At 41.5% G+C, this 25,647-nt stretch overlaps 1 protein-coding gene and 1 long non-coding RNA gene across 4 annotated transcripts in view; one reads left to right on the top strand and one right to left on the bottom strand.

Moving 5' to 3' along the window:
- The window catches only part of LOC134555755 (uncharacterized), a 78,911-nt gene extending 64,429 nt beyond the window's left edge, over window positions 1-14,482 (bottom strand). For all 3 annotated transcript variants that reach the window (XR_010081483.1, XR_010081482.1, XR_010081484.1), the window contains exons 1-5: window positions 13,872-14,482; window positions 8,705-8,984; window positions 7,282-7,337; window positions 1,586-1,679; window positions 956-1,092 (exon numbers count right to left, since the gene is read on the bottom strand). This is a non-coding gene — a long non-coding RNA (uncharacterized LOC134555755). The remainder of the gene's footprint in view (window positions 1-955; window positions 1,093-1,585; window positions 1,680-7,281; window positions 7,338-8,704; window positions 8,985-13,871) is intronic.
- CRB1 (crumbs cell polarity complex component 1) overlaps window positions 1-25,647 on the top strand; it is a 94,536-nt gene that overhangs the window by 56,964 nt on the left and 11,925 nt on the right. Inside the window, exons 6-11 of the mRNA XM_063407697.1 lie at window positions 1,578-2,525; window positions 5,924-6,474; window positions 6,865-7,030; window positions 9,378-10,284; window positions 11,537-11,665; window positions 14,362-14,488. Coding sequence (XP_063263767.1) covers window positions 1,578-2,525; window positions 5,924-6,474; window positions 6,865-7,030; window positions 9,378-10,284; window positions 11,537-11,665; window positions 14,362-14,488 — 2,828 coding nt within the window. The remainder of the gene's footprint in view (window positions 1-1,577; window positions 2,526-5,923; window positions 6,475-6,864; window positions 7,031-9,377; window positions 10,285-11,536; window positions 11,666-14,361; window positions 14,489-25,647) is intronic.

Below are 25,647 nucleotides of genomic sequence, written 5' to 3'. Positions count from 1 at the left end.
ATCACTGCAGAGAGAGGTTTTTTGTGTACCTGCTATAACCACTTCATTCTGGCTAATCTTTTAAAGAAATCTCTCCCAAGTCTCAGTTCCCTCCTGGCTCTCCTGTACTAACCACTCTCCCAGATGAGTCCAGTAACAACTGTGATTGAATAAAGTGGACAGGCAAGCAATCAGCCTGAGTAACTACACTTATCTACTGCTATTTGAAGCAATTCATTGTGGCTGAATGCTGCTCTGTAATTTTCCGTGAGGACTGGCTGTGTTTGGTTATAGAAATAAAGCCCAATGTGAATTTGTATAAAGTTAGGTGTGGTACCTGGTACACCCAGCTGCCACTCCATGAGCCTCAGCACATCTCATTTCCTGATTTATGGGCAGCGGCTTTGCTGTGGGGATGGATGAAGTGCTATTTATTTAATTTGTGGTGGTGATACTAGTTTGAAAACTAACTGCAAAGTGTTTCTCATTTTTCTCTAAGATAACTATAGAGGGAAGTGGAAATGTTAAGAGTTGTAGTTATCAAAAAAGTATTTGGATATTTTGACTGCTTCCAAGGGAGATGAGAAACAGATTTTCCCTGATCCACTGCATGCATATCAGTCACTTGATTGCTCAAGGGAGAAGTTACTGTAATTACTGCTTTATAGATGAACAACAGTGCAGAGGGATAAACAGATTAGTTTTACAAGAGGAACAGATTTGTTTTTCTTTGTGAAGTGTGTTCCAGCAGACCCACTTAGGCCACATCTATCCAATTACAGTGGAGTTAAGGAGTTCTCCTTTTACCAGATATGACAATCTCCTGCAGAAGTGCTCTCATCACCAATCAGCCTCAGAGATGTTTGAGAGAATATTCCTTTCATCTTTTCTTGCTTTATATTTTGTATGGAGCAGAGGTTAAAAAGTTCCCCAGTGGTACATACTTTTTGTGGTACATACTTTTTGCACTACTTACGTTTTGCAGGCATGTTCACCCCCTTGTCAGTCTGACCCACTGTGTCAAATATCACTTGTAAGTCCTGTGACTCTCACTTGAACTGTGTTGCTCCAAGGTGTTTCATATGGGACCAGGAATAGTCAGTAGTTCTTACACTGTTTGAATGGACATGAAAAAGAAGGAATGACCAGCAGATTATACTACAGCTCATCCCCAGACTATATTATGGATAGGAATTAAGCAACAACTCTTGGGGTTTTTGTATGTGATAAACAATTCAGTTACTTACAAAGCATTCTAAACTTCTACCAAAGGATATGTGGGAAACAATTTCTTGATCCCATCTGATGATGTTTATCTTAATTTCATCACATTATCCATATCAAAACTGTCCATTTGTTTGGTTCTCTTCTCCAAAATGTGGTTATCACTTAGGTGTTTACATTATACTTTGCACAAGGAAACCATGACAAATGAATAGCTTTCTTATATTTAAAGTATTTTTTTAAATTGTTCATAATTTATTTATCAAGGCATTCCCCTCTAATAAAAGATAATGTAATAAAACATGTTGTTAAAAGTGTTACTTTGGGCTCCAGTTATTCAAGCCAGCATACCTAATTCTTTGTTTATTCTTCAGGTACTCACTGTGATGAAGACGTCAACGAATGTTACACGAACCCTTGCCAAAATGGTGGGATCTGTGAGAATTTTCCTGGAAATTACACTTGCCATTGCCCACCTGCAGACAAAGAAGGGATTTTTTATGGTGGCTGGAACTGTACGGAAGTTCTGCACGGCTGTACTGATCATCAATGCCAAAACAATGGAATATGTATCCCGCATTTAAAAAATGGCCAACACGGATTCAGCTGCATATGTTCACCTGGGTATACTGGAATACACTGTGAAACCATGACCACATTTTCTTTTCAAGGAAACAGTTTCCTTTTGTTGAAGAATCCCCAGACTCATAAAAAGGATTTTTTCTATAATATAAACCTGAGGTTTCAAACTGTGCAATCCACAGCTTTTCTGTTTCACCGAGGGGAGAAAAACACCTTTGCAAAGTTGGAATTACTGAACGGCTACTTACACTTATCCGTGCAAGTCAATAACCAGCCACAGGCTGTTTTGCATATTCCACATAATGTCAGTGATGGAGAATGGCATTCAGTGGAGGTAACCTTGGCAAGAGCTGTTATCCTTAATTTGCTTGACAGCTCTTGTGTAGAATCCTGTCTCAATAAAACATCTGCTAAGATAGATAACGAGCTGGTGATGTTTGCATTTCAGAGCACATTTTTGGGCGGCTTACCGGTGGGGAACAGCAACTCTCTGCAGAACACCTTTAATACACATTCTGCACCTTCATTTGTAGGCTGTCTTCAGGATATTGAGATAGACTTGAATGTTATTACTCCAGAGAATGTATCATCTGGGTCATCTTTAAATGTCAGGACAGGATGTGCTAAAAAGGACTGGTGTGGCCACCACCCGTGCCAGAACAGGGGACGCTGCATCAACCTGTGGCTGAGCTACCACTGCGACTGCTACCGGCCCTACACGGGGCCAGACTGTGCAGCAGGTAAGGGAATGCTGCTGGCGCCTGTGTTTGTGTGCCTGCTGCAAACAGGGCCAGAAACAATCCTGTTTAGCTGCCGGTGAAACAGCATGACCCTTAGGATCTCTGGAGCTTAATGTCAAGTGGTAAGCCAGTGCAAGGGGTTAGTAGTACTGCACCTTTGTTATTTTCTGGTTAGTTTCCCAGGAAGGCTTCTTTTTCAGCCTGACAAAAAATAAGGCAGTGGTGGATTCCGCTCCTCTTATTTTAAAATCTTCTCAGTGCTCTTAGCACTCCATAAACTCTGAAAAACTGTAGTTCGCTAGAGGTTATCCGTGCTGAGTAAAATTTGGAAAGCAAGTAAGTCACTTGGAGTTTAGAACTTATTTTCAAAGCATTCCTTGAAAATTTTATCCTTGAGCTCTCTAGGCTTTTATAAAGAGATTCATTTAAGGCAATGAAAGGCAAGCAAAAGTACTGCAAGTTAAAAAAAATTCCAGTTAAAAAAAAATGAATGAGATTATACTCTTAGCTTAATCTGATTAGCCCAAGGAGCAGGCAGGGCTTCAGCAGCTGGAAACAGGGTCCATTCATCCCTCAGCTGGTCCCAAGGCGGGGCTGGACAATCCCCAGTGCAGGCTGCTGTTCCCAGAGAGCTGCGGGGGGACCAGAGCGAAATATCTCCCTGTCTGGGTGAGCAGAAGAGTTCACAGCTTCCGTGGCTGTGGAGCAGCAACACAAAAGCTGCAGATGCCTGTAGCACTTTCCCTGCTACAAATTATCTTTGCAGTGCAGGCTGGGGTGAAGTGGAAGGACAGCAGGAGGTCCCTGTCCAGCGCCCTGCTGCATCTCTGGGTGAAGCTGTAAATACAGCAACCCTCAGGAATGCTTTAGGGTGAGCTCTGCAATCCTTCCCCAGGCAAAGTTTCAGGGATTTCAAACAAGCAGTGTTGTTTAAGAAAATTGCACAGGTCTTCATGCCTTCTGCCCCCCTCATCCACACAGAGTCAGCAGAGCAATGTTTAGGGAGCAAGAAATACCATTGTACATACACATATATATACATAACTGTATTTATGTAGATATATTTGCCAAGTGGATGGAAAGAAATGAAACACAACAGCAGAGCTCTGGTCAGATTGGAATTGACAGATTCTAAACTGGTGTAAACTGGCAGTGCTGCCAGTGAAGCTACACTGATTCCCATCAGCTGAACAACTGGCCTCAGGGGTTACTGAATGCATTGCTGCAGAAAGCTGGGCCTTCAAATACATTTCAAATGTTCAAATACAATGTCATTTTGCATGCTCCACCTAATACTTATCAATACCTTTCAATAGTTATTCCTTTTGGTTTTATTGCAAAATGACAAAGTCTGAGAGGTAATTGTAACAGACTTCTTTGAAGTGTAGCTGCAATTTATCCAAAGATTTGGAAGCCAACTTTTGAATACAGGACAACATCTGGGAAATATGTTTGCCTCCTTATATGAAGCAAAATTAAAACCATTCAGGGCCAGGAGCTGCTTATATTGGCATTAGAACTGTTGAGAATGATTAGAAAGCATGCTTTTTTTTTTTTCCTGCTGACCACAATATTCCTTGCTTATCATGGCACTGTGCCATTTTGGTACAGAGGTTCTAGATATGTCACATGTAAAAGACTGTGGCAGGTTTCTAAAGAGGCAGAGTGGGGGAGACTTGTGGTAAAGGATAACATAAGAAATGCTGGTGTCTTTCTGAAGAAAAGTTGCTGCCAAGTATTTAATTGACAAGAGGCAATATTTTCTCTACATATACAAAATAACAAACAGATGTTGCCTCATTTTGATCAACATCCAGATGTTGTGACCCAAGAGGTTAATATTGACCAAGGTGATGCTAGTCATCTCATCAAACAGATCAGGCTGATGATATATGTGTATATTTATAAATAGAGAGAAATGTGACAAGGTAATTGTAAACATGAAATGCTTTTCTGGAGATCAAGGCTTCTTTCTAATACTGCAGTTGTGGAATCCTCAGTTCAGCAGAATTTTCATTTTTACCCTCATGAAAAAAGTGTCTCATTCTCCAGTTCCACCTTAAGAGAAGATAAAACTTTTGTATGTAGAAATAATTATTTATTGAAATTGTTGTTTCAAGTCATTAAGTCTGTTTAACAAGTAGACATAGATATAGGAAATCTTATAAATAGAAATAAACTGTTTCAAATTAAATCAAGAAATTGTCTGTTTAGGAACAAGTATGGGATTTATTCCTGTTGCTTAATATTATGATCATACCAAATAGCAGTGCGGTGTGGTTATTAAGAGTCTGTTTGGCCTTCATGGTCAGTCCCCTATTTTCATGATTTTTTTTAATGCAATCATAAAATAGGCAGTTCTGCAGGCAGAAAGTTGGCCTATGACATCCCACTCCAGGAGTTTTGCTGCACAACAGACAACTGAATCTTTAGCTATGTGAGCATTTAAAAAAACCCATGGTTTATTCTTTCTAGGAATTTGATATACAGAAAAAAACTCCCAAAACTGTTTAGGAAGGAAGCCTGTAATATTGAGGACAGGATCACAGAACGTATAATGTAAAAATAGAAACACTTTGTTGTTCTTTAACGAGATGATTCATCAGAATAAAATACAATTTTGGGTACACATTTTGTATCCTTAAAAGAACTGAAAATTGTTACAGAAAATAAGGGTTAAAGGACAGACAGATGGTTTTGGTTTAATCATGTTAATTGATAAGTACAAATTAAAAAACCGTGATCCTGGATCGTGTTTCTCCCACAGCACTGTGGGCACTCAGGGATTGAGCAGGATTCATGACTGGATACAAGATGATGTAGGTGAGCATGTGTTGAGCCCCAGCAACAAAAATGTGTCAGAGAACGGGGGAGCCCATGCAGCACCACACAGGTGATCTATTCACACAGGAGGTCTTTGCCCAGCAGCTTTCTGTGATTGCAATCTGTGCAAAAAATATCACAAAATCCCAGAACTGCATTAACTTCCATGGTCATCAGAGGATCAAAGCAGGTAGGTTCTTTCCACAATGATCTTTCTAAGGACTAATGCAGGAAACTGTAGAAACCTGTCCTTGTTTAACTACTTGAAAACACAGCATTACACTGAGCATGATAAAGAGGGAAAATGTGCCCAATTAAATAACATCTGGTCCTGCACTGGGGCTTAATGCTACAGCCATGGAGCCAACAGGAACTTTGAAACAGAAGCTATTTACAGCTGGGTCAAGTCTTTATTCATCCATAAAAACAAGCACATCTTACTACCATACAAAAACTACACCAGAAGTAGTTATTTAATCATTGCGTTGGCTCCCTTGTCATTTAGCTCTAACTATTTTATTTTTCTCTCTTCTCTTGTTTTTCTTTTTACCTTTCCCCATATCTCTAACCTCAAGAGTACATTCCAGGCCGGTTTGGATCTGAGGACTCCTCAGGCTATGCTGCTTTTCCTGTTGATTCCACTCAGAATGAGAACTTCATCATATCAATGTTTGTCCGAACACGCAAATCGTCTGGCTTGTTACTGGCTCTGAGAAACAGTACTCACCTCTACATAAGAGTCTATTTGGAAGGCGGAAAACTCACCATGCTAGCTCCAAATTCCATGAAGTTATTAGGGAAACACTCCATGAATGATGGAAACTTTTACTTAATAACATTAAAAATAGAACCAAATAAGATGGAGTTGTTCCAGTCCTCTCACTACCTAGGCTTTATTTCTACTCCAGCATTAACCATCCAAAGTAAGGATATTCTTTACATTGGAGGCCTACCAGATAACACAGAAACGGATAGAAATGGCAGGTATTTCAAAGGCTGTATCCAAGATGTAAGAGTGAATAACCAGCCACTGGAGTTCTTTCCCATCACCGATCCACCGAATTCTCTTATCAACCGAACTCTGATCAATGTCACCCAAGGCTGCACTGGTGACAACCTCTGCAAGGTAAGAATGACATTTTTCAGAGAATTTTCACATGCTTATAGTGAAGAATTTATTTTATGTTTTTAGTACATTCCCACACATTAAATTTTTATAATGACAGATTAGGAAAACATGCAAAAATCCTGGAAAGAGCAGGTCTTGTTAAGCTATGCTACATATAATGAGTATCAGAAGCAACATATATTTGTATAGGGGAGAATGAAACTATTTTGAGATTGAAATTCTGTTTTTCACTAATTATTGAACATGTTGTACTGTCATAATACTTATCTTCATCATTTTCCATCTGAAATAAAAAGAAAACTTCTTTTTGCCAAACATCCCCCTTGCCTAGAGCTGAGTGTCCAAGCCTTGATTCATACTGAGGTTCTCTCTTCTCTTTCCCCATAGTCCAACCCTTGCCACAACGGTGGTGTGTGCTATTCAATCTGGGATGACTTCACTTGCACGTGCCCCCCTAACACAGTGGGGAAGGCATGTGAGGAAGTTAAGTGGTGTGAGCTTGGGCCCTGTCCTCATGAAGCACAATGCCAGCTGGTGCACCAAGGATTTGAATGTAGGTACATTTCAGCTGTTCCAATCGTCTTTGGAGATCAGCAGCAATAGACATTTTCAGCAGCATTTCCTTGAAACAAAGTATTCACTGCCTTTAAAGTTCATTCAAATGTTATTTCTGTATTAAAATAACAGTTATGTCAGTTTTAAGTAATGTTAATAGGAAGAGTCTGCCCTACCAAACCCAGGAATTCTCCCCCAGACCCCCTGACTCAGACACTGATGTTTACAGGAACTTGGATTTTGACTTACTCAGCCCAACTGGTCAAGGTTGTCTGGTAGATCAGTACATTGCCCTCAGAATGGCACTGCAAAGAGATAAGAGGATATCCAGTTGGATTAGCCTTAGAATGTTCTCCATCCTCCTGAACAAGCTACATAACTTATATTGCATCATTTGATTTTCTTAAATCTTGAATAGCTTTAGTTAAAGGCACCTCAATACCTGCAGTACCGTAGTTCAAGCAGTGCCTTCCTAAGGAGCACCTGCCTGCCAAGGAGTCCATTTGAAACCTGGTGACTGCTAGCTGCCTTAGGATCATTAGCCACCCTGCACATCTCTGTCCTTCTCCACTTTCCTTCTCCTTCCCATCCAGGAGTGGAATTGAAAAGAGCAAGGATTTTTAAGGAATTTTTTTTTGTTTTGCTACCGAAGAGAGCTCTAACAAAAAGCTGTGAGAGAAGGTGAAAATACCCACTCAGTGTGATGGAAGCTGTCAGAATGGCTGACTCTTAGGAATGGGAAGGCTGGTCAACAAAAGATCTCTGTCACAGACAGACCAATATGATACTGATTTTATGTATATTGTTAGAATCAGCATTGCAGGATGGCTTGAATTATTAAGTGAAATTAAAATAATTGCTCCTTGTCTGAGATGTCTTTCATGATAACATCAAAATACGTTCTCTCATAAAAGTTACTTATGCATATAAGAGTAGAACAGAAACATTCAGAGACAGTGAAGTGAAAAGTACTTGAACTATTTCCTTCTGCTGAACTCAAGTTCATTTACACTTTCAATGACTCAAGGTCATCCCTTCTAGATTTCTGTGTCGGTTTATGTGGCAACAGTAGGGAGTTTCCCTAATATATATTCAAAAATTCCTGCACTACAGAACTGTTTTTTTAACTAGTTGTATTCTTAGCTACGGGATAAACTTCTTCTTGTTCAACACAGGATAACAAAATAAAAACTTTCCTTGGCAGTGAGTTCTCTGCCTTGTGTCTTCTGCTAAAAAACTCAGCAGGTTTGTGACATATTTGAAAAAAACAGGAATAATCTTGAAAAACTCTGACTTTCCTTTTTGTATTACTGTGATAAATTATTTAATTTAGTATGATTTCCTCTTAGGAAACTTTTGCTATGAGAAAGACAGCACTAGGAAATGCAGTTATACCTCTGCTGCCTTGGTGTCAAGATATGAAGTCAATTAATTCATACTGAGACTCCCAGGGTTCTTTTCCTCTAAGATTTACTAAGCCCAGAGATAGTTCAGAAACCCATCTTATCTCAGATCTTTCAAAGTTATTTTTTTCTGAAGTACAGACAGAAGACATTCCTTCCTGTCACTCCTCCCTGTCTATAATCCTCAGAAACCTCAGAACATTTAAATTTACAGCCCAGTGAGTAAGTGCATTTTAGTAGAAACCATGCTAATGAAAGGTGTCAAATACCTTTGTGAAGATGTCCATAAAGCTGCCACAACGTTGCCCATCAATTTTCACTCACAGCAGTGTGAGCTGAGTTCTGCTGCCCTCCCAGTCCCACCAGCACGGGGCCGTGGCAGTGCCTGCCCACCAGGAGAAGCTGCCTTTGAACATGACAGGCACAACTCTGCTCACAGGGATTTCGAAGGGCCTTTCCATCAACTCACTTCCATTAAATTCATCCTTTTGCAGCGGTGAGATGAAATTGGGATCAATCAAATGCTTCATAAAACATCTTAAGGCACACCTAAGAAAAAAAGGGATTGGGAAGAAATGGTCACCCCATCCAGACCTGTCACAGGGAATGACTAGCTGCCTGTACTTAGGAAACAATCATAAAGTGACAAATGAATGTCTTTTTGAAATAGAGAGATAACAATAATGTAGAATTGTATCTTAGAGTGATACAGACCTGAGATGATGCCCAGCAGTACACTCTGGATGTCATTATGGCTGATGCTGGCACTGCCCTGTAATTTCCACAGCCATGAGGGGCAGACCAGGGTAACTGAAACACTGGTGGAATTTGACTGTCTTTCAGCAAACCCAAAAGCAGTTATATGGCATGTGCACTGGAGAGACATTGTTCCACATGTTGGTGTAAAACTGGCCCCGTTTCTCAATTGCTGTCTTTGCACAGGTCTTGCTAACGCAGTGTTCAGCGGCCGGAGCAGCGCGATATTTTACAGAAGCAACGGGAAGATCAGCAGAGACCTCACCAATATTGTCTTTGGCTTTCGAACCAGGGACACTGACGTGATCCTGCTGTATGCAGAGAGGGAGCCTGAGTTTGTCATCATCAGCATCCACAACTCCAAACTCCTCTTTCAGCTGCAAAGTGGCAACAGCTTCTACAGGCTGACCCTGGCGAGTTCAGTGCCTGTGAGCGATGGCAAATGGCACCAAGTGATGGTCTCTATGGTGGAGCCCCTGTCCCAGTCCTCCAGATGGCACATGGATATAGACAACAAGAAAGACACGGCAACCAGCACAGCTGCTGCAGGAAGCCTCAACTTTTTAAGAGAAGAGACAGACATCTATGTGGCTGACAAGGCTTTCGACAGCCTGGATGGCCTGCGAGGGTGCATGAGCACCATAGAAATCAGTGGCATTTATCTCTCGTACTTTGAAAATGCTGACATCCCTACTAAAAAACCTCAGGAGGAGCAATTTCTCAAAATATCTGCAAACCCTGCTCTTACTGGCTGTTTGCAGGCAGATTTCTGCAGCTCCGACCCCTGTGCGCATGGGGGGATATGCGAAGACCTGTACACTTCCTATCGCTGCGTGTGTCCCGATGGATGGACTGGCACCTTCTGTGAAACCAACACTGACGAGTGCTCCTCAAACCCCTGCATCCACGGGAACTGCACAGACGGGGTTGCCTCCTACGAGTGCAGCTGTGAGCCAGGTTACACCGGGGACAGCTGTGAGGAGGACATAGACGACTGCCGCGGCCACCAGTGCATGAACGGGGCCACCTGTGTCGACGGCATTGACGGGTACTCCTGCCTGTGTGCTGCCAACTTCACAGGGAGGTTTTGCAGGTACTGTCAGCAAGGCTGGTCCGTATGATTGTGTCAAGTCTCTTCTGAGGGGCTTTTATACCACTGATGTCTTTGTTTTAAACACAGATGTTTTGCATCTGTCTCTATATTAATCATGGCTGCAGAGTTGAGGTATGTAGAGTACAGAAAGTTGTACAGATCAATTAGATGTGGACTGAGACAGTGGAGACTGTGACAGTGGAGAGCTGCCAGCTCAGGCAGAGACTGATGAGGCAAGGATTGAAGGAACAAGGCAGTTCTGCTGCCCTGTTCTGCTGCCAACAATGGTCCTTTGAGCTCTCTGATGACAAGATTACAAATCTTCCAGAGCTTGAAAATACACGTGCTACATCTTCTTTTCAGAAAAAAAATCTTAAGGTTTTTAAATCTCTAAAACAATATTTTTTTAGAGTAATACAGCTCTAGAGCTATAAATACAGGAATTCAGAGTTGGTGACAGAACACAACAGTAGGAAAAGAAGTTGTCTTTCTCCCCACCCACAGCATCTTTTCTAGGTTGGTCTATTCCTCCCAGCTTACTCTCAGTCCTGGTGGCTGCAAACACCACACAGTCCACTTCTGCCATAGGTTCTGACACTGCTCACGTGCTGTTTCCTATTCTTCCCAGACTCTCCTCTAGAAAGGCTGCGGACTTTTCCCTTTAATTGCCCTTCTCTGCACACCCATAAAGTTCTCCCCTCTAAGCATGTCCAGTTCCTCTCCAAGAAGGCAAAATCCTTCTTCCTTCAGAGGACTCCAACAAATCCAGTCTGCTGCAGCCCAAAGGATGGAGACAATCTTCTTCATGTTACCCAACTGCAGTCTTTTAGGATATAATTACTAAAATTGACAGGTTTTGTTGACTTTTTCTGACTACTGAGGACATCCTCAGATTTGAAGATGCCTTATGGTGGCCCAATATTATTTATCTTGTATGTTAAGTCTGTCTCTTTTGAACTCTTATACTAAGCTGTCCAGGTATCACATAGAATCACATTAGTGATGTAAGTAGAGTGATGTCCATTTTTTATTTTTTAATGAGAAATGAATTATTAATTTGCCAGTAAATATTTGGAAAATAAAATTTAAATTCATCAAATTAAAAAAGTTAGGCAAAACATGTTCTGGGAGTCTTAAATCTGAGTTCCAGCTGTCATTCCTTTGGGCAATACCCTGCCTCAGCTCAGAGAGCACAAGACATCCAGAGACAAGGAGGGTGCAAATAACTGCTGCTGCCTTCTTGTTTACCCAGATATCGCAGATTACCTTACACGGTTTGTGGGAATGAAGAGAGGAACCTCACGTGTTTCAACTACGGCAACTGCACCGACCTGGGTGGCGAGCTGACCTGCATGTGCCTGCCGGGCTTTGTGGGAGAACGGTGAGAGCCTTTGTCCTGCACGTCTTTGGGGAGCACCTCTTCCAAAAGCTGCTCCAAAAGAGTCCTGGGGGTAACAGCCAGCCCTCGGGCAGAGATACAGACAAAGCTGCTGTTCAAGGGCAGCAGTGCCTTGCTAGAGCAGCTCTGGGGGTCTGAAGTGTTGTGGTTTTAGACAAAAATCCCAAATGAATGCAGCAAGGTTTAGTCCAATGCAGCACCAGCAATCCAGCCCAAGATATGATTTCTTAAACAGCACTGCACACTTGCTTCTCTTTGGTTTTGCTTCTGAGCTGAATTTTCATATGACAAGTTAGCACGTTGCCTTTCCATAGGTGGGGACACAAACACACATATCCTGCTCATTTACATAAACCAGGTACATGCTCTGGCACATGAATATGCAAAGCTGTTTCATCTCACATGTCTGTGCTATGAATATACAATCTATCCTATCACAGAGATGGTAAGAGGTGGCATACCCAGTGGCATGCTGGGCCATGCTCTCTTACTGAATGCTGAAGTGTGAAAACAGAATGATTACTTTTAGAAGAGATTAAGGAATACTTTGCACATGTTATTGTTAGTCTGGAACACAGGGACCTTCCTCACAGTGAAATTTATATCTTGTAGCACAATTCACACTTAATACTGGCCTTCAAAGAGCTCTGGAGCAGGGAGGGCTGAGAGCCTCAGGGCATCAAGTGCTGCAGAAACCTGGGAAGGCATTGTCCCAGTCATAGCCTGAACAGGTAAGGGCATTCTGGATAGAGAGACAGGAAAAACTGTACATACTCCGGATGAAACTAGCATTATGTCAAGAGTATAATATCCAAAAGTTCACCAGGACCAAGCTGTAACACAGAGAAGTTTCCAACAAAAGGTTTTCATTCTCTCAAAAACTTATGAACCTGCTGATTTTGTGGAAAGAGTACAGTAGGCTATAAAAGACATGAAATGAAGATTTCCACCCACTCAATGCACAGTGTAGTTGGCAGACACACTTGAGTTGCACTGTTAACAGCCAGGTTGCCTGTGTACCACCTCACAATATTCAACAAGGGGGAAAGGATACAATAAAATAAAACTTTAAGAAGTAAAAGCATATTCATAGCCACTTCTGCACTGCGTGTATTTCTTGGGACTTCGGGGTGGCAGGAAAGCACTTTTTCCTTCTCGCCTCCCCTGCCAGCCTGCTGGCTAACTGCAGCTTTGGGAGTGAGCCCTCCTTCATCCACCCCACTGGCTGGCAATAATCTCTCTTTACGGTTCCCAGGGTTCTCGTGTGGAGCAGCAGCCCCGAGCCCGGCGAGCTGCACCGTAACTGCTGTGGCAGCTCTTCTCCACGCTCCAAATTGGACCCTTTGGCCTCTGCTCCTGCAGGCTGCCAAACCAAAAACCTGCACTACTTCTGTGCTTGGAGGATCACTAGATCACAGGAGAACATTTCGCCCCTTCCTTTTTTTTTTTCAGAACAAATTCAAATATATCTGTTAATAAGAAAATTAAAACCAAATCCCTTTGTTTATGTATTAGACTGATAACACAGGCATTTTCGTTTAAGACAATATTTCAGCCCTCAGAAAGCCACTGGTGCACAGTACAGAGAAATTCTATGCCAATGATTTGACTTGGGATCACATGAACTTAATAGCAGGTGGAAAGGTAAATGTGTAAAGATTAATCTCCATAAAAGTAGATAGAGCTGTCTCAAAAACTAATTTGTCATTTAGTTCAGGCTGAATTTTCAAAATTACATAAAGGGAGTCAGGTTTTTAAATGTTCCTGAAACTTAGTTGGATCCAGGTACCTGATACCCTGGAATATTTGAGAGATTGTTGGTTTTTTTAACATTTGCATAGGTAATTTTCTGCTTGGTTATAAATATGACTGAACAAAGCAATTCCTTATAATTCAGAGAGAATTTCTCACATTTTTCCCCAAGTATAAACCTGCATTTTTACCTGGAAAAATAGGATTAACTGTTAGCATTATTTTAAAAAAGGGAGCAGGGAATTAAAAAGGAACATTGTCAGAGCAGAAAATCACCAAATCAGTAGTTTTCAGAAAATCTTACACATCCCTCATTATCCTTCCATTAGCTTCCTTGAGAAATTATAACTCAAATTTCCTATATCACCTGAATTAGCTCAAAAACATTTAATGATACATATTAAGGCTTATGAAATGTGTCCTGCACCATTCTTACCTTTTCTGGGGCCTGTCTCAGAGATACTGGATAGGAAATTGTGCTGGGATCTATGGGCATTCCAAATTGAGGGAAAAAATAAAAAGGTTTAAAAACTCCCCAAAAGCAGGTGAATATTTCCAGGAGTGCTCAGCTGGGAAAAACACACATTTGTTTGACTTTTATCCAGATTACTGAGAAGGAAACTGTGCCCTCAGCTTCCTGGAACAATGAAAAGGACAAGCAAGCTTGCAGCAGGGCTGGCTCTGAAATCCTGCATTGCACCTTGCTAAGCACCATTAACCATGAAGTGCTGTACCGAGATGAAATTACCCGCTTAACTATCTGTGCTTGGAAATCCCACGGGAAGTTCAGGATTGGAGTGGGGCTAACCAGCTAGTTAATAAAACCATAAACACGTGTGGAACTGTGCCCCAGAGCATCTCCCTGTCCCCACAAAGCACATTGGATGCTGGTGTCGGAGGCTGACTGTTGGCAGTGTTCCCTGCAGGTGCGAGAAGGACATTGACGAGTGCAGCTCCGACCCGTGTCTCAATGGGGGCCTCTGCCAGAATCTCCTCAACAAGTTCCACTGCCTGTGCGACGTCAACTTTGCTGGTGACCGCTGTGAGATCGATGTAAGCGACCTCTCCTTTTTTGTCTCTTTGCTCTTGTGGCAGAATCTCTTTCAGCTTCTCTCCTATCTCATTCTGCGAATGGATGACGAGCCAGCAGTCGAGTGGGGTGATCAGGAAGACTATTGAGCAGTCTTTAACTTGTTTTGCTGCAGCAGAAGATGCCTTGACTAAACAGCTTAGCAAAGCAGTACAAATATTAGAGTTTTAAAACTTGTTTTATATTTCTTTGAATGGTTTTTCTATGAATTGCTTCGTATCTGGTTTAGTGAATCGATTTTGTTTTAGAACAAATGCTAGCAGGTGTTAAAGAGTTCACCCCATCTTCACCAGAGCATTTCACCACATGGACACTGCCAGTGGGTGACAGTGGGACAACTAACAGGCAACACAACTGTCACATTTACTGAGGGTGGCATTCAAACCCTACTGCAACGAGAGGCAAAGACTCACTGCCTTCCATAATTCTGATCTTAAATTAAATCTTCCAGGTGGTCACCATCTTTACATCACACTCCAGGTTTATTGCTGATCCTATGGCAGTTTGGCCTCACACCTGTGAAATCATGCAGGATATTTTTGGATAATTAGGTAATGGTTTGGATTAGCAATTGACAGCATGCTGAGGAGGCTCCCACATCCATTTAAATTAGTGTCAATCCTGCACTGATATCACTAATCCTGATCCTCTGCTCCAGTAGCCTCTACATCTCCGATGTACTATATTGAGATAAAATACAGCCATCCTAAAATTTACCAACATTTCCTCTTTCAAGAAAGGCCCAGTATCTCAGACTTGAAAATCAAAGATTTGTTGTTTGTCTATATTTCTATAAGTAAATCTGTTTATTTATTGGTAGATCAGTGTCATCAGACAAAAAAAAAAAGATGGGATTTTTCCTTGTTAAGAAGCAAAAAAGGTAATTGGGTTGGTTGTCCATGGATTCTTAAAAGAATGAAAAAAGGGGATCTGAAAATTATGAGATTTAACAAAAATAATATAGCAAAATATCTTTGTAGTTGCCTTTGAGAGTGCAGACAACTGATATACTAAACATGTGTAAAAAGTTAGGAGTTTGGGGTTTTTTAACCATTCTTTAAGAGAAAAAACCCCATTTATGAATGGTGAAATAATTTATTTGGACATCCATTATTACATTTGCATAGATTCTCTATCCCTTTTAATACTTTTAATTGAGTCCTTGAGAGAGGATTCAAAAGAATAGCATGTATAGGATGCTGTTTTGTTATTCAGCTGTATGGCAGGTAGCAGTTATAGGGAAGACTAACACCAGACTGGGAGGTTTTCTGACTCCAGAGGGAATAACTCATCTTTTGGAGAAGTCCTTGGAATCATTGATTACAGTTTCCCCTCCTTCAAACCTGATCCTGTTCCTTCACCAGTCCTCCCTAACTCGCTGCGGGTCGGACCTGCTGCATCCAGGAAAAGCAAATCCCCCTGTAAATCTCCAGTGACTTTAGGACACCCTGAAATGTGTCTCAGGGACATGTTAAGGTTTCTGTTTTGCCACAGCAGGATATGGGTCAGACACTGGATCAAGACTATTTTTTATTTTCCACCTTTCATAAATGCCCCCAAGTCTGTTATTTTTCTGAGTACCATTCAGCGCACAAATGCAGCAACATTCATGCTGTTTAAAATGCTACTCCTAGTTTAGGGGGGCAGGAAAAAACCAAACAAACTTTTGCACAGTTGTGGAAAAAAATTATGATCCATCCCTGTCACATATTCCTGTTCCTAGCATCTGCCTTAGTATGAAAGTTAAGCACAGTGTATTTACCCATGAGAATTGTACACAAAGTTCATTTCTTTGCTGGCTTTATCATACCTGAAAAATGATTAGGGAAATATCTTGTTAAACTCTTATTAAAAATTGTTATAAATAATTATATATAAAAATATATTTAGCAAGAAAATCCTTTCCTCTTCGTAACCAATCAATAAACACTAGATGGGAATGAACTGGAGATGAAATTAATGTAGCAGTGTCAGAAACAAAACTATACCTACTATCAGATACAGGTTTAGTTATCTTATTGGCAGTCACATGTAATACTGGGAATTATAGAACACAGGCAAAGAGGAAAAACAAAACCAGACTGCATTTTGGGTTTTTTTATTCCAATGAAAATACAGTTTTGGAAAATTGTTTTCACAGGGGGAAATTAAGAAATTTTAAAAATTCAAATGAAAAAAAGTGCTGCTACTAACCAAAGCCGTTCAAACTTTTTTTTTTTTTTTTCTTAAATAACTATGATTAAGAAAATACTGAAGTCTGGTTTGGTTTTATTTTCTCACTGGGTTTATTTCTGTTTCCACATAACTAAATTGAACCATTATGTCCTTTGTAGAATATGCACTACAGGATACACTACATTAAGCAAAAATTTCATCATGGTCTTAAAGCTGAAGAAAGGTAGAAAGCAATAAACGGAATATGTCTGACATTAGACCAAAATGCAAAATGTGAAAACAAAAATAATCATTTGTATAGAGATTCCAATACTCTTTCTGTTCAATACTAGACACTTGATATGAGTGTTTATGCAATATTAAACACAGGTTTTATATGAATTTACAGCAATATGCAAGTTATTAATCTAAACTCTATTAGCAGAGCATCAGTTCACTCTTTCTTTTACTCCCCAGTAACTGAATTCTTTCCTTCCTCTAATGCCTTGTCATCATGAAACATCCCCTGGCCTCAGAAATGCTGCTCTCTTCCTCTTTGTACTTCTGTATCCTCAACTGCATTGTGCACGTGTACATAAATTTCCTACCTTTATACACAAATAAACCTTCTGCCTTTGTCTCTTTTGTCCTGCTCCTCATTTCCTGCTGATGGCTGTGTTCATTTGCTTTCAGTGTGCCATGTTTTCTGAACGCTTCACAGGAGCTCCACACACCACCCAAGGCTGCTTCATCCCGGAGTTTTCCAGGAGTTCTGGGAGGGCAGGGTCAGGCAGGTGCTTCCCACTGAAGCTCTTCAGCCACTCCAACTGTCCCAGCTGCAATCCTGCAGACTTAATATTTCTAGTTTTAAGAGTCAAAAATAAACAAACAAATGCTAGTTTAAGTTAAATAATTTTCTATATTTTTAAGAGACACAGGTGTCACACAAATAAAGGGAAACAGGTATAGAAGCAAACATGAAAAAATAGCTGGATGAATAATGACACTGAGTACTGATCTTTTTGCAAAAACATCCAATTGCTAAGATTTTTTAGAAATCAAGGGGCTGAAAAGGCCATTATTCATGTTTAATATTAAGATACAATAGCAAGATCTTCATACATCTCCAGTGTTGCAGTTAAATCTTTTGATAGTTGATTTTTTTAAAATTAAGAACACAAACTCCCTGCTGAGTTCATGCTTTTGTGGAAAATCAGTATTTATAAAAACAAGAAATATCAAAACACATTTCTGTTAATTTGGGCATTGAGAAGAGGTTGGGAAATCATCATACTCAGAATTAGAGGAGGGATAGAAGGCATGCAAATGAAAGGAAGCCAAAAAGCAAGGCTTTTGGAGCAATGGCATGTGATGCTCCATGTTGGTAATGTACTGTTGGTAAGGGATCCCTCTGTGATACCAAGACTCAAACTGTTTTTCAGCCAGTGACAGTCATTCAGAGAGCTGGGTAATGAGAAGTAGCAGTGTTTGGGCTTGAGGCAGAATTAAGATTTCTGAAAAGAGGGGGAAGGCAGCAGTGATGGATACACTGGAAGGGAGAGCAGAAGGATTTGCATCAGCTGTGGGATGAATGAAAGCACATTCTTCACTGTGTTTGGAAAATGCATGAGGGGTATTTCACTGAGGAGGTGTCTGTAGGGAATGGCTGATTGTCTTTACTGACCACTGTTCTTACTTCTGCCCCTTAAAAAACCAAGCTCTGCCTGAGCCCTCTCTGCAGCAATATCTTATGACAATATTATGACAAATTAACTATAAAGAGACCATGTGTTTGTGAATTTCAAAACATCCTTGATGCATGCTTATTTAGATTCTCTCACTCCCAGATTACTGAGGAAACTAGATCAAATAATCATTTCCTCACTGCATGTGACTACAGTACATTGGTGAACCTAAAAAGAGGGAAAAATCTGCTTCAAACTAACAGTGATGAAATAAGATTTCATTCTTTCTTTGCAAATATTTTTTTCTCTGTCCTGACAGCCGAAAGTTCAGCCAAGAGGGCATTTTACTTGTTTCTATTAACTTTCAGCACTTGAACTTACATATTTATATCTTGAGTTAGTGATTCTCCCAAAAAACCATGAAACTCTTGTTTACAATAAATTATTCAAAATTTCTACTTCAAAACCCACAAGGCCTGGTTCTAAGAACTATAATCCTAAAAAGGCAGTGAAATAAAAGCTGCAGCAGATCTTCTTTCTGTGTTAGTAAGATTACTATTAGTTGAAATGGATCTCCAGGGAGTAAGGACAAAAGCCAGGGTTGGGCTGTTCATTTAACTTTGTGTTTCAGGAGTGCTCTGAGCACGTTAGACTGGGAGCACACTGCCAGGGCTGTGTCCTGCTGGTGCTCTAGGCACCACCCAGCAAACAGCTCCAGCTGAGCTTTGCAATTGTTCCTTCAACATTGTCACCAGCAGCACCCTTGGGACAGCACTCCCTCACAAAACACACCCCTCTCCTGTGGCACGTGTGAATATACACGAGACTTGAGAGTGGAGGTGGATTTCACGTCCCAGAGTTAAAGTTCTCCTTGGTTCACAGAGCTGCTGCCATATGCTGCACCACTGCTGCTTCCACGTTCTCTTCCAGCTGGTACCATTCCATCCTCCTGGGCCCAAGGACAAGCATCATGCACTGGAGGTTATGATTCACACTTAATGTCATTAAAAATACACTGATAAGCATGTTGGATATGTTCAATATTGAAGCTACATTCAATAAAACTCTCTCAGGCTTCCACAGCACAGACACAGGGAATTTTGTTTGACTCTGCTCCACAGTGATTAGCTAATGTATTCATTAACCAGAAGGGTTAGTAATATGAACGTAGCAAATGATACTTAATTACAATAATTAATGCCTGGTGATTCATGAATAATGCATTCCATAGCTATTTACATATTCATACTTATGAGGCTATTCATGGATAATTATCATTTGACTAAAAGACATGGACATCAGGAATGTAACAACCAGACTGTTTTCCCCAGTCTCACTGTGGCTTTACCTGCATGCCTTGCTCTTGGACGCCTCCACCTTGTACTTTGTACTCAGAAATATCAACAGTATTTTGTTTTTAAGGCCTGTAGATTGATCTAATAGCAATCACAGCCCATGCAAGTAAGGTTTCCACTCTGCACCACTTCTAAGCCAGTTCTCCCATCAGTTTCTGTCTTGAGATTGCAAAACTTTGAAAGCACTTTGTTCTCTTCACCATCAGTATAGATTTGTTCTTGTCCTGAATTTATGATCTTTCCTACTGCAGATGGTTAGGAAACTTTCATACATAAGAATTTTTAGATTAGGGTAGAAATATTGGAAAAATAGGAAAATTGGAAAAGTATGGTATCTACATTGGAAGCACCTTCAAACTGAAAAATTCTGCTTTAGATATCTGATATTTCTGCTCCCATACACATATTTCAGCCTCCATATAAGCAGATATGTCGCTAGACCTCCCAAGAGAAGACCTTGAGAGCAACAGAGGAATGAAAATAAAACACAAAATTAAAAGAAAAATTAAAGTTCTTATCAAAATACATTTTAAGGCAATATTACGATTTTTATTCTTAGCCTAACGTTGAATGCCCAATGTTGACAACACTCAGACAGTGATTTTCAGCTGCCAGCCTCAGGAGTGTGGCAAAATGAACAAGTACAGCTGGGTAAGTCAACTGAACTGAAAAGTCCTGGGTTTCAGACAGGCTACTCACCTCCTGCTGCTCCACAGCATGAGCTGAGGAGCTGTGGGTGCCCCAGGTCAATGAAAAGCCTATTCCAGCTGTCCCAGCCTGCAGGGAGGGAGCAGAGGGATCTCCCCCAGTGGAGGGGTCAGCTCCAGGCTCTCCTCGATGTCACAGAACACCCGGAGCTCCAGGCAGCAAGGTCAGGCCAAGCTCCTGGGGAGCAGCAGGCTGCTGTCTTAACGAGGAGCACCTTTGTACCTGCTGTGACTTTTGTCTTCTCCAGAGCTCCTGCAGCCTGTTGAAAAAGACTGGTGTGGACAGAGTAACATTTCCAAAATGACACCATTCTCTGAAGTGCCCTGTCCTGTTTCCACTGTGGGTGAGGTGCCTCAAATGATACAACCTCAGGAAATCAGAGGGGTTTTAAACCACCCACTAGCATGTTCTAACATCACACTGAAGCCAGCAGTGCTGGAGGACCAGAGGAGAGAGGGCTGAATCCCTGTTCACCACTGATGCCCTCAGCTTGCAGCACCCATGGTGCCATGACATTCCTGCTGGCACTTGGTGTTTCCCAAGCACGGAGCCAGCCCTGGGTCAGCAGAACTATCGATGGGCAGAAGCCAACTCTCACCTGTCAGCTTTCCTGAGCTCCCAACCTGGACAGGGAGCAGGCTAGGGAAGGAAATAAACACTCTGGGCTATGTAACTTACATCCTGCAAGGCTGCTGCTGGAAGCATAAAGGGCATTTCCCGGTACTTGTGATTTACTCTCTGTAGAACCTTACTAAGTTTGAGAAAACCCTCATCAGGGCAACTGTTTGTACAGCACAGGTAAACGTGTTGCAGACTGATGGTAGGCTATTGAAATAAGATTATTTCAACGACTGAAGTGAATTTTTATTTTTATTAGCCTGGCAGAATCAGCACAACTGAGCTGGGGAAAAGCTGGAGTTTATTTGTTTTCAAATCAGTTCTATGGTTGCAGATCACCCCCCATGGCAGAATCATTACCATTGATGGTAGGAGCCAGAGAGGGCTCAGCTTTATTCCAGTGCCAGGTCAAATGTGGGGTAAGAAGAAACATCTTTAGATTTATAAAATGAGCATCTCTGCTTTGGAAGTCACTGTAAATGTCACAATGCCATTTTTGCAGTTGTTTTTCAGAGCAGAACGCCTTAATACCCTTTGCTATTTTGTATTAGTCTGCATTCAAAACACAGGATTGAACTAAAACTTCTAAAAGGATATTGCACGAAACACATTTAATGTGTGTCACAACATAAGGTACAAAAACATTAGGATGCAAAGACAATAAGGTTATCTGATGTGTCCTAGCTGGGAAAGACAAGAAAGCTCTTCACAAGGCCAGGATTACTGCATGCATCAGTGAGAAGCAGTTGAATATTTAATGTGCATGGTAAATATAAGCAGGAAAGGGAGCCCAGATGACACATGACAGCATAACACTCTGCAGTACAGGAATGAGCTCAAGCACAGTGCTCACATAACACTTCAGTATTCAGACTAACACGTTTTGTCTGTACACCATCCTTTCTGTTGCAATGGCATTGTCTTCCCTATTCTCACCTTCTGATGTTTTCCCTGTGGACCCACATCCACATCATGGGTATTTTCTTCAGTCATTTCTCACTTTATAACACATTCATGCACTCCTTGCTTGCATTGTTTAGATACTAAATTTTATGTCTTTTTTTTCTTATATGCTTCATGAGACCTAATGTTCTCTTCTATTTTTCAGTTCTTGATATGAAACTCCATTCCTAATAACATCTGAAAAAAATTACACACTTAGTGGGCTTATGGAATATTACTCTGAAAAGGAATAAAAATAATTCAAGTTTCTGAGAATCTGAAAAATATTTTAGTTTCAAATGATCAAGAACATTTATCTATTTTGATACAGATAACCACCTAAACGAGAAGCAGAGCTTGTTACACAAATGTCTCAACATTCTACCATTCAAAATGTGCAGCAAACACGACAGTCTCTAAATTTATTTGCATCATATTTGGTAGAACAAATTATTCAGATTTGCAAAAAAATAAGAGCACTGAAGTAAAAAATGTGATACTGCTGCAATTCAAAGGATGAGGAAATCAGCAGCTTTCCTAATCTTTGTAATTTTTTAGAGTGAACAGATTTTGCACCAGTGGAGACAGCTTTGATTGTTGGTGGTCCCTGTGAAATGGTGGGGTGGGGATTCTGGGGATTCTCAAACGCATTGATACTTTGGGGTCTAATTTATCCATTTCAGAAGTAAATGGAAATATTTCTCTTTCTATCTGGGGAAGCACTGGTAACATCACAAGCTATCCTCTTCTTATCTCCAAGGGGAGAGGACCCTCTGCTCCCTCTTCTCAAGCAGTAACCATTTGTGAGTGAATTAAAGGTGCCGTTGCTTCCCCCATCACCCTGTAACAAGACCTTTTCTCCCCTGTTGACTTTGTATCAGTTCTGCAGGAACAGGATGCATAGCGTGAACACAGCCTGGCTGACACCTGGAATAATAATAATACACCTGATAATCTTGGAACACCACCAACAAAAAAAACCACAACAAAAACCACAACCAACAATCCAAAAAAAACCCCCAACAATATAAAGCCAAAAGTACACACAAAAAACCCCAAACACCAAAAAGACCCCCTAACCCAAGCCAAAGTAAGCTCCAAAGAAAAACCCAAACCTGCTCCCAATTAAAATCAATGACAAACTAGAGACACAGCTCTGGGAGGGCCTGGCAACAGCACCTCTTCTGCAAGGCTAATTTCACTTTGTATTCACCAATGCTAATGTATGTGTCTGGTTTTATCTAGGCTCACTCTAATCCCGCAGTGAAAGGGCAGCATAGGCACAGAGTTTATACAGGGATGTCACTGTTGCCTTTTTTTATCCCAAATGCTACCATTCTGTGAACTAATCAGAATGTTGCACATGAGAATCAGGCAGGACAGCTGTGTCTCATGGAAATATGCACTAGGTCCTTTCTTTATTGTTTCCTTTAATCAAACACAAACCTCATTCAGGCTGAAAGAAAATGCTTGGTTTCTGTACACATGAAAAGGTAACACATCCTTCAAGGTACACCTAATGCCAGCAGTAGTGTCTTCTGTCACTTTCTACAGGTTTGGAAGCTATTACCTCACCCAGATTTTCCCATCCTTTCAGTAGTACTGTCAGTGCAACCTTGGCGGTAGCTCTGGATCTGTCTGGGGAATGAGGAGTCCCAAAAACCCCTCAGTGTTGCCAGTGTGGCCATTTCTGGAAACCAGCAAAAAAGGTGGTTCTGAAGGACATCCTGGAGGCACGAGGGAATACTGAGGGAAATGAAATTACACAAATAAGGAAAATCATAAGCAAAATGGATTTGTAAAAGTCAAACAGATGAGGACAGCACTGAACACCTGGGCTGTATCTGAACACAGGAAAAGCGATTTCATTATTTCAAGTGAATGCTTTAGGGCACCTCTGTAAGGTGCTCAAGTGTTATCATCTTGTTCTTTGCTAGGAACTGAGCAGAGAGAGAGAGAGACCACAGTCTACCCCGGGATGCTTTAAACAGTTCAAAACTCCTAAAGCATTATTGGTAGAACCTGCTGCTAGGCAATAATCTCCAAAACAGTGAAGTTCTCTAGATGGAGTAGGCAGGAAAGCTAAATTTCCACTCAGTATTAGCTACCCACTCTGCCTTGGAGGAGCACTCGGGCTGCTCAGACTGCAACTGGCCTGGACCCAGAGACCTGAAACAACTTATTTCACTTCCAGAAAGCCTTGAGTCAAAGATTCCTAGCTTCTGGTCATTTCTTTCCATCCTCCTCCAAAACTACTGATGAAGGAGGAAGGAGAAGCATTCTACCAGGAGAAAACACTAACGTATGAAACTTCTGCCGAAATATATATAATTGCCTGATTTTCTGATTACTTTGCTAATACATATGAGTTTGGGAATATTTTAAGGAAGGATGCAAGTATCAATCAGAAGAGTTACTCAGAGCCATACAAAAAAGCATTTTGGAAATCACCGATTACACTTTTAGTTGAATTAAATGGCTTATTTGTGGTATGAAAAATATAGAGAGCCAGCAAGCAAAGTGGCAGGTGTGTGAGACTTCAGAGTGGAACTTTGACAGAGGATGAACAATCTCCAAACTCTGCAACACGACCACAGCCAGGTACTTTAACAAAATGGGTCATCACTGGTGAGGCAGGTACTGGTAACGAGGCTGGTGGAGCCAGATCCGTCCAATACCTGAAAATATCAAACCAAAGCAGGCTTGCATCTGTAACAGTCCCACGGGGCAGGGAGTTGAGCCTCAGGAACAGAGCACTGAGGGCTGCACTCAAGGGTGTTTGCCTGAGAGAAGGAGTCACTGCCTGGCCATCCTGGGACAGAGCATCAGTCCTGGTGCTCAGCCAATAAATAACAACAGGTCAGTTGACGTGGAAGTGTGAGTTTAGCCTAAGTGCAGACTGTAAACCCGTATCAGGCATATTTGAGGGATTTATTACCAGTGTAAGTGCAATATTGCAGTTCGAACAACAGAGAATGCCATACTTCACTCCAAAAAAATATCATACAAGAAAAATGTCCGATAGCAACAGCTCCATGAAAGACCACCTGTCAGGCCCAAGTCCTCTTGCTCAGGGCTTCCTGCACCACTGCACCAGCGACTGTACAAACACCCAGCAGGGCAGAGCCTGGAGGGCACAGCCTGAGGCAGCCCTCGCCAGCACCACTGAGAGGGGCAGTGTCAGAGCTGGGCAGGGCTGCCAGCCCGTGTCACTGACAGGGGGAGTTCAGCAGAGGCAGGAGATTGAACCCAATCACCGTTTCCACCATGGGTTGCCTGGCTGCTCATGGGCTAATTGTGTTTCTATTTCATGCCTCAGTTCCCCTCTCTGACCAAAGGCTGCTTTAAAGGCATTCTCCAAATGAGAACTACTGGAAAAGGAATAAGGCATGAAGGATGGCGCTGAGCAGGAGGAACCACTCGGGCTGACAGCAGACACCCTCGTACCTGAGACAGGTGGAATCAAAGAGGGGTGCATCAGAAACACCTTACACCTGCAGATAAAGGTGACCTGACCCCATGCACTACTTTCATGCTACTTTCAGCCTGTGTTGAGGAGGTCTGAGTTAAACAGACCTGGCCAGAAGCGGGGTGAGTTGGTCTCAGAGTCATGCCTTACCTTGGAGGACAAGATGTAAATTCAGTGAGCTGAGTCAGCAG

Source organism: Prinia subflava, chromosome 10, assembly GCF_021018805.1.
Source record: "Prinia subflava isolate CZ2003 ecotype Zambia chromosome 10, Cam_Psub_1.2, whole genome shotgun sequence".
Classification (NCBI taxonomy): Eukaryota; Metazoa; Chordata; class Aves; order Passeriformes; family Cisticolidae; genus Prinia; species Prinia subflava.
This window is presented reverse-complemented; position numbering and strand designations above follow the sequence as displayed.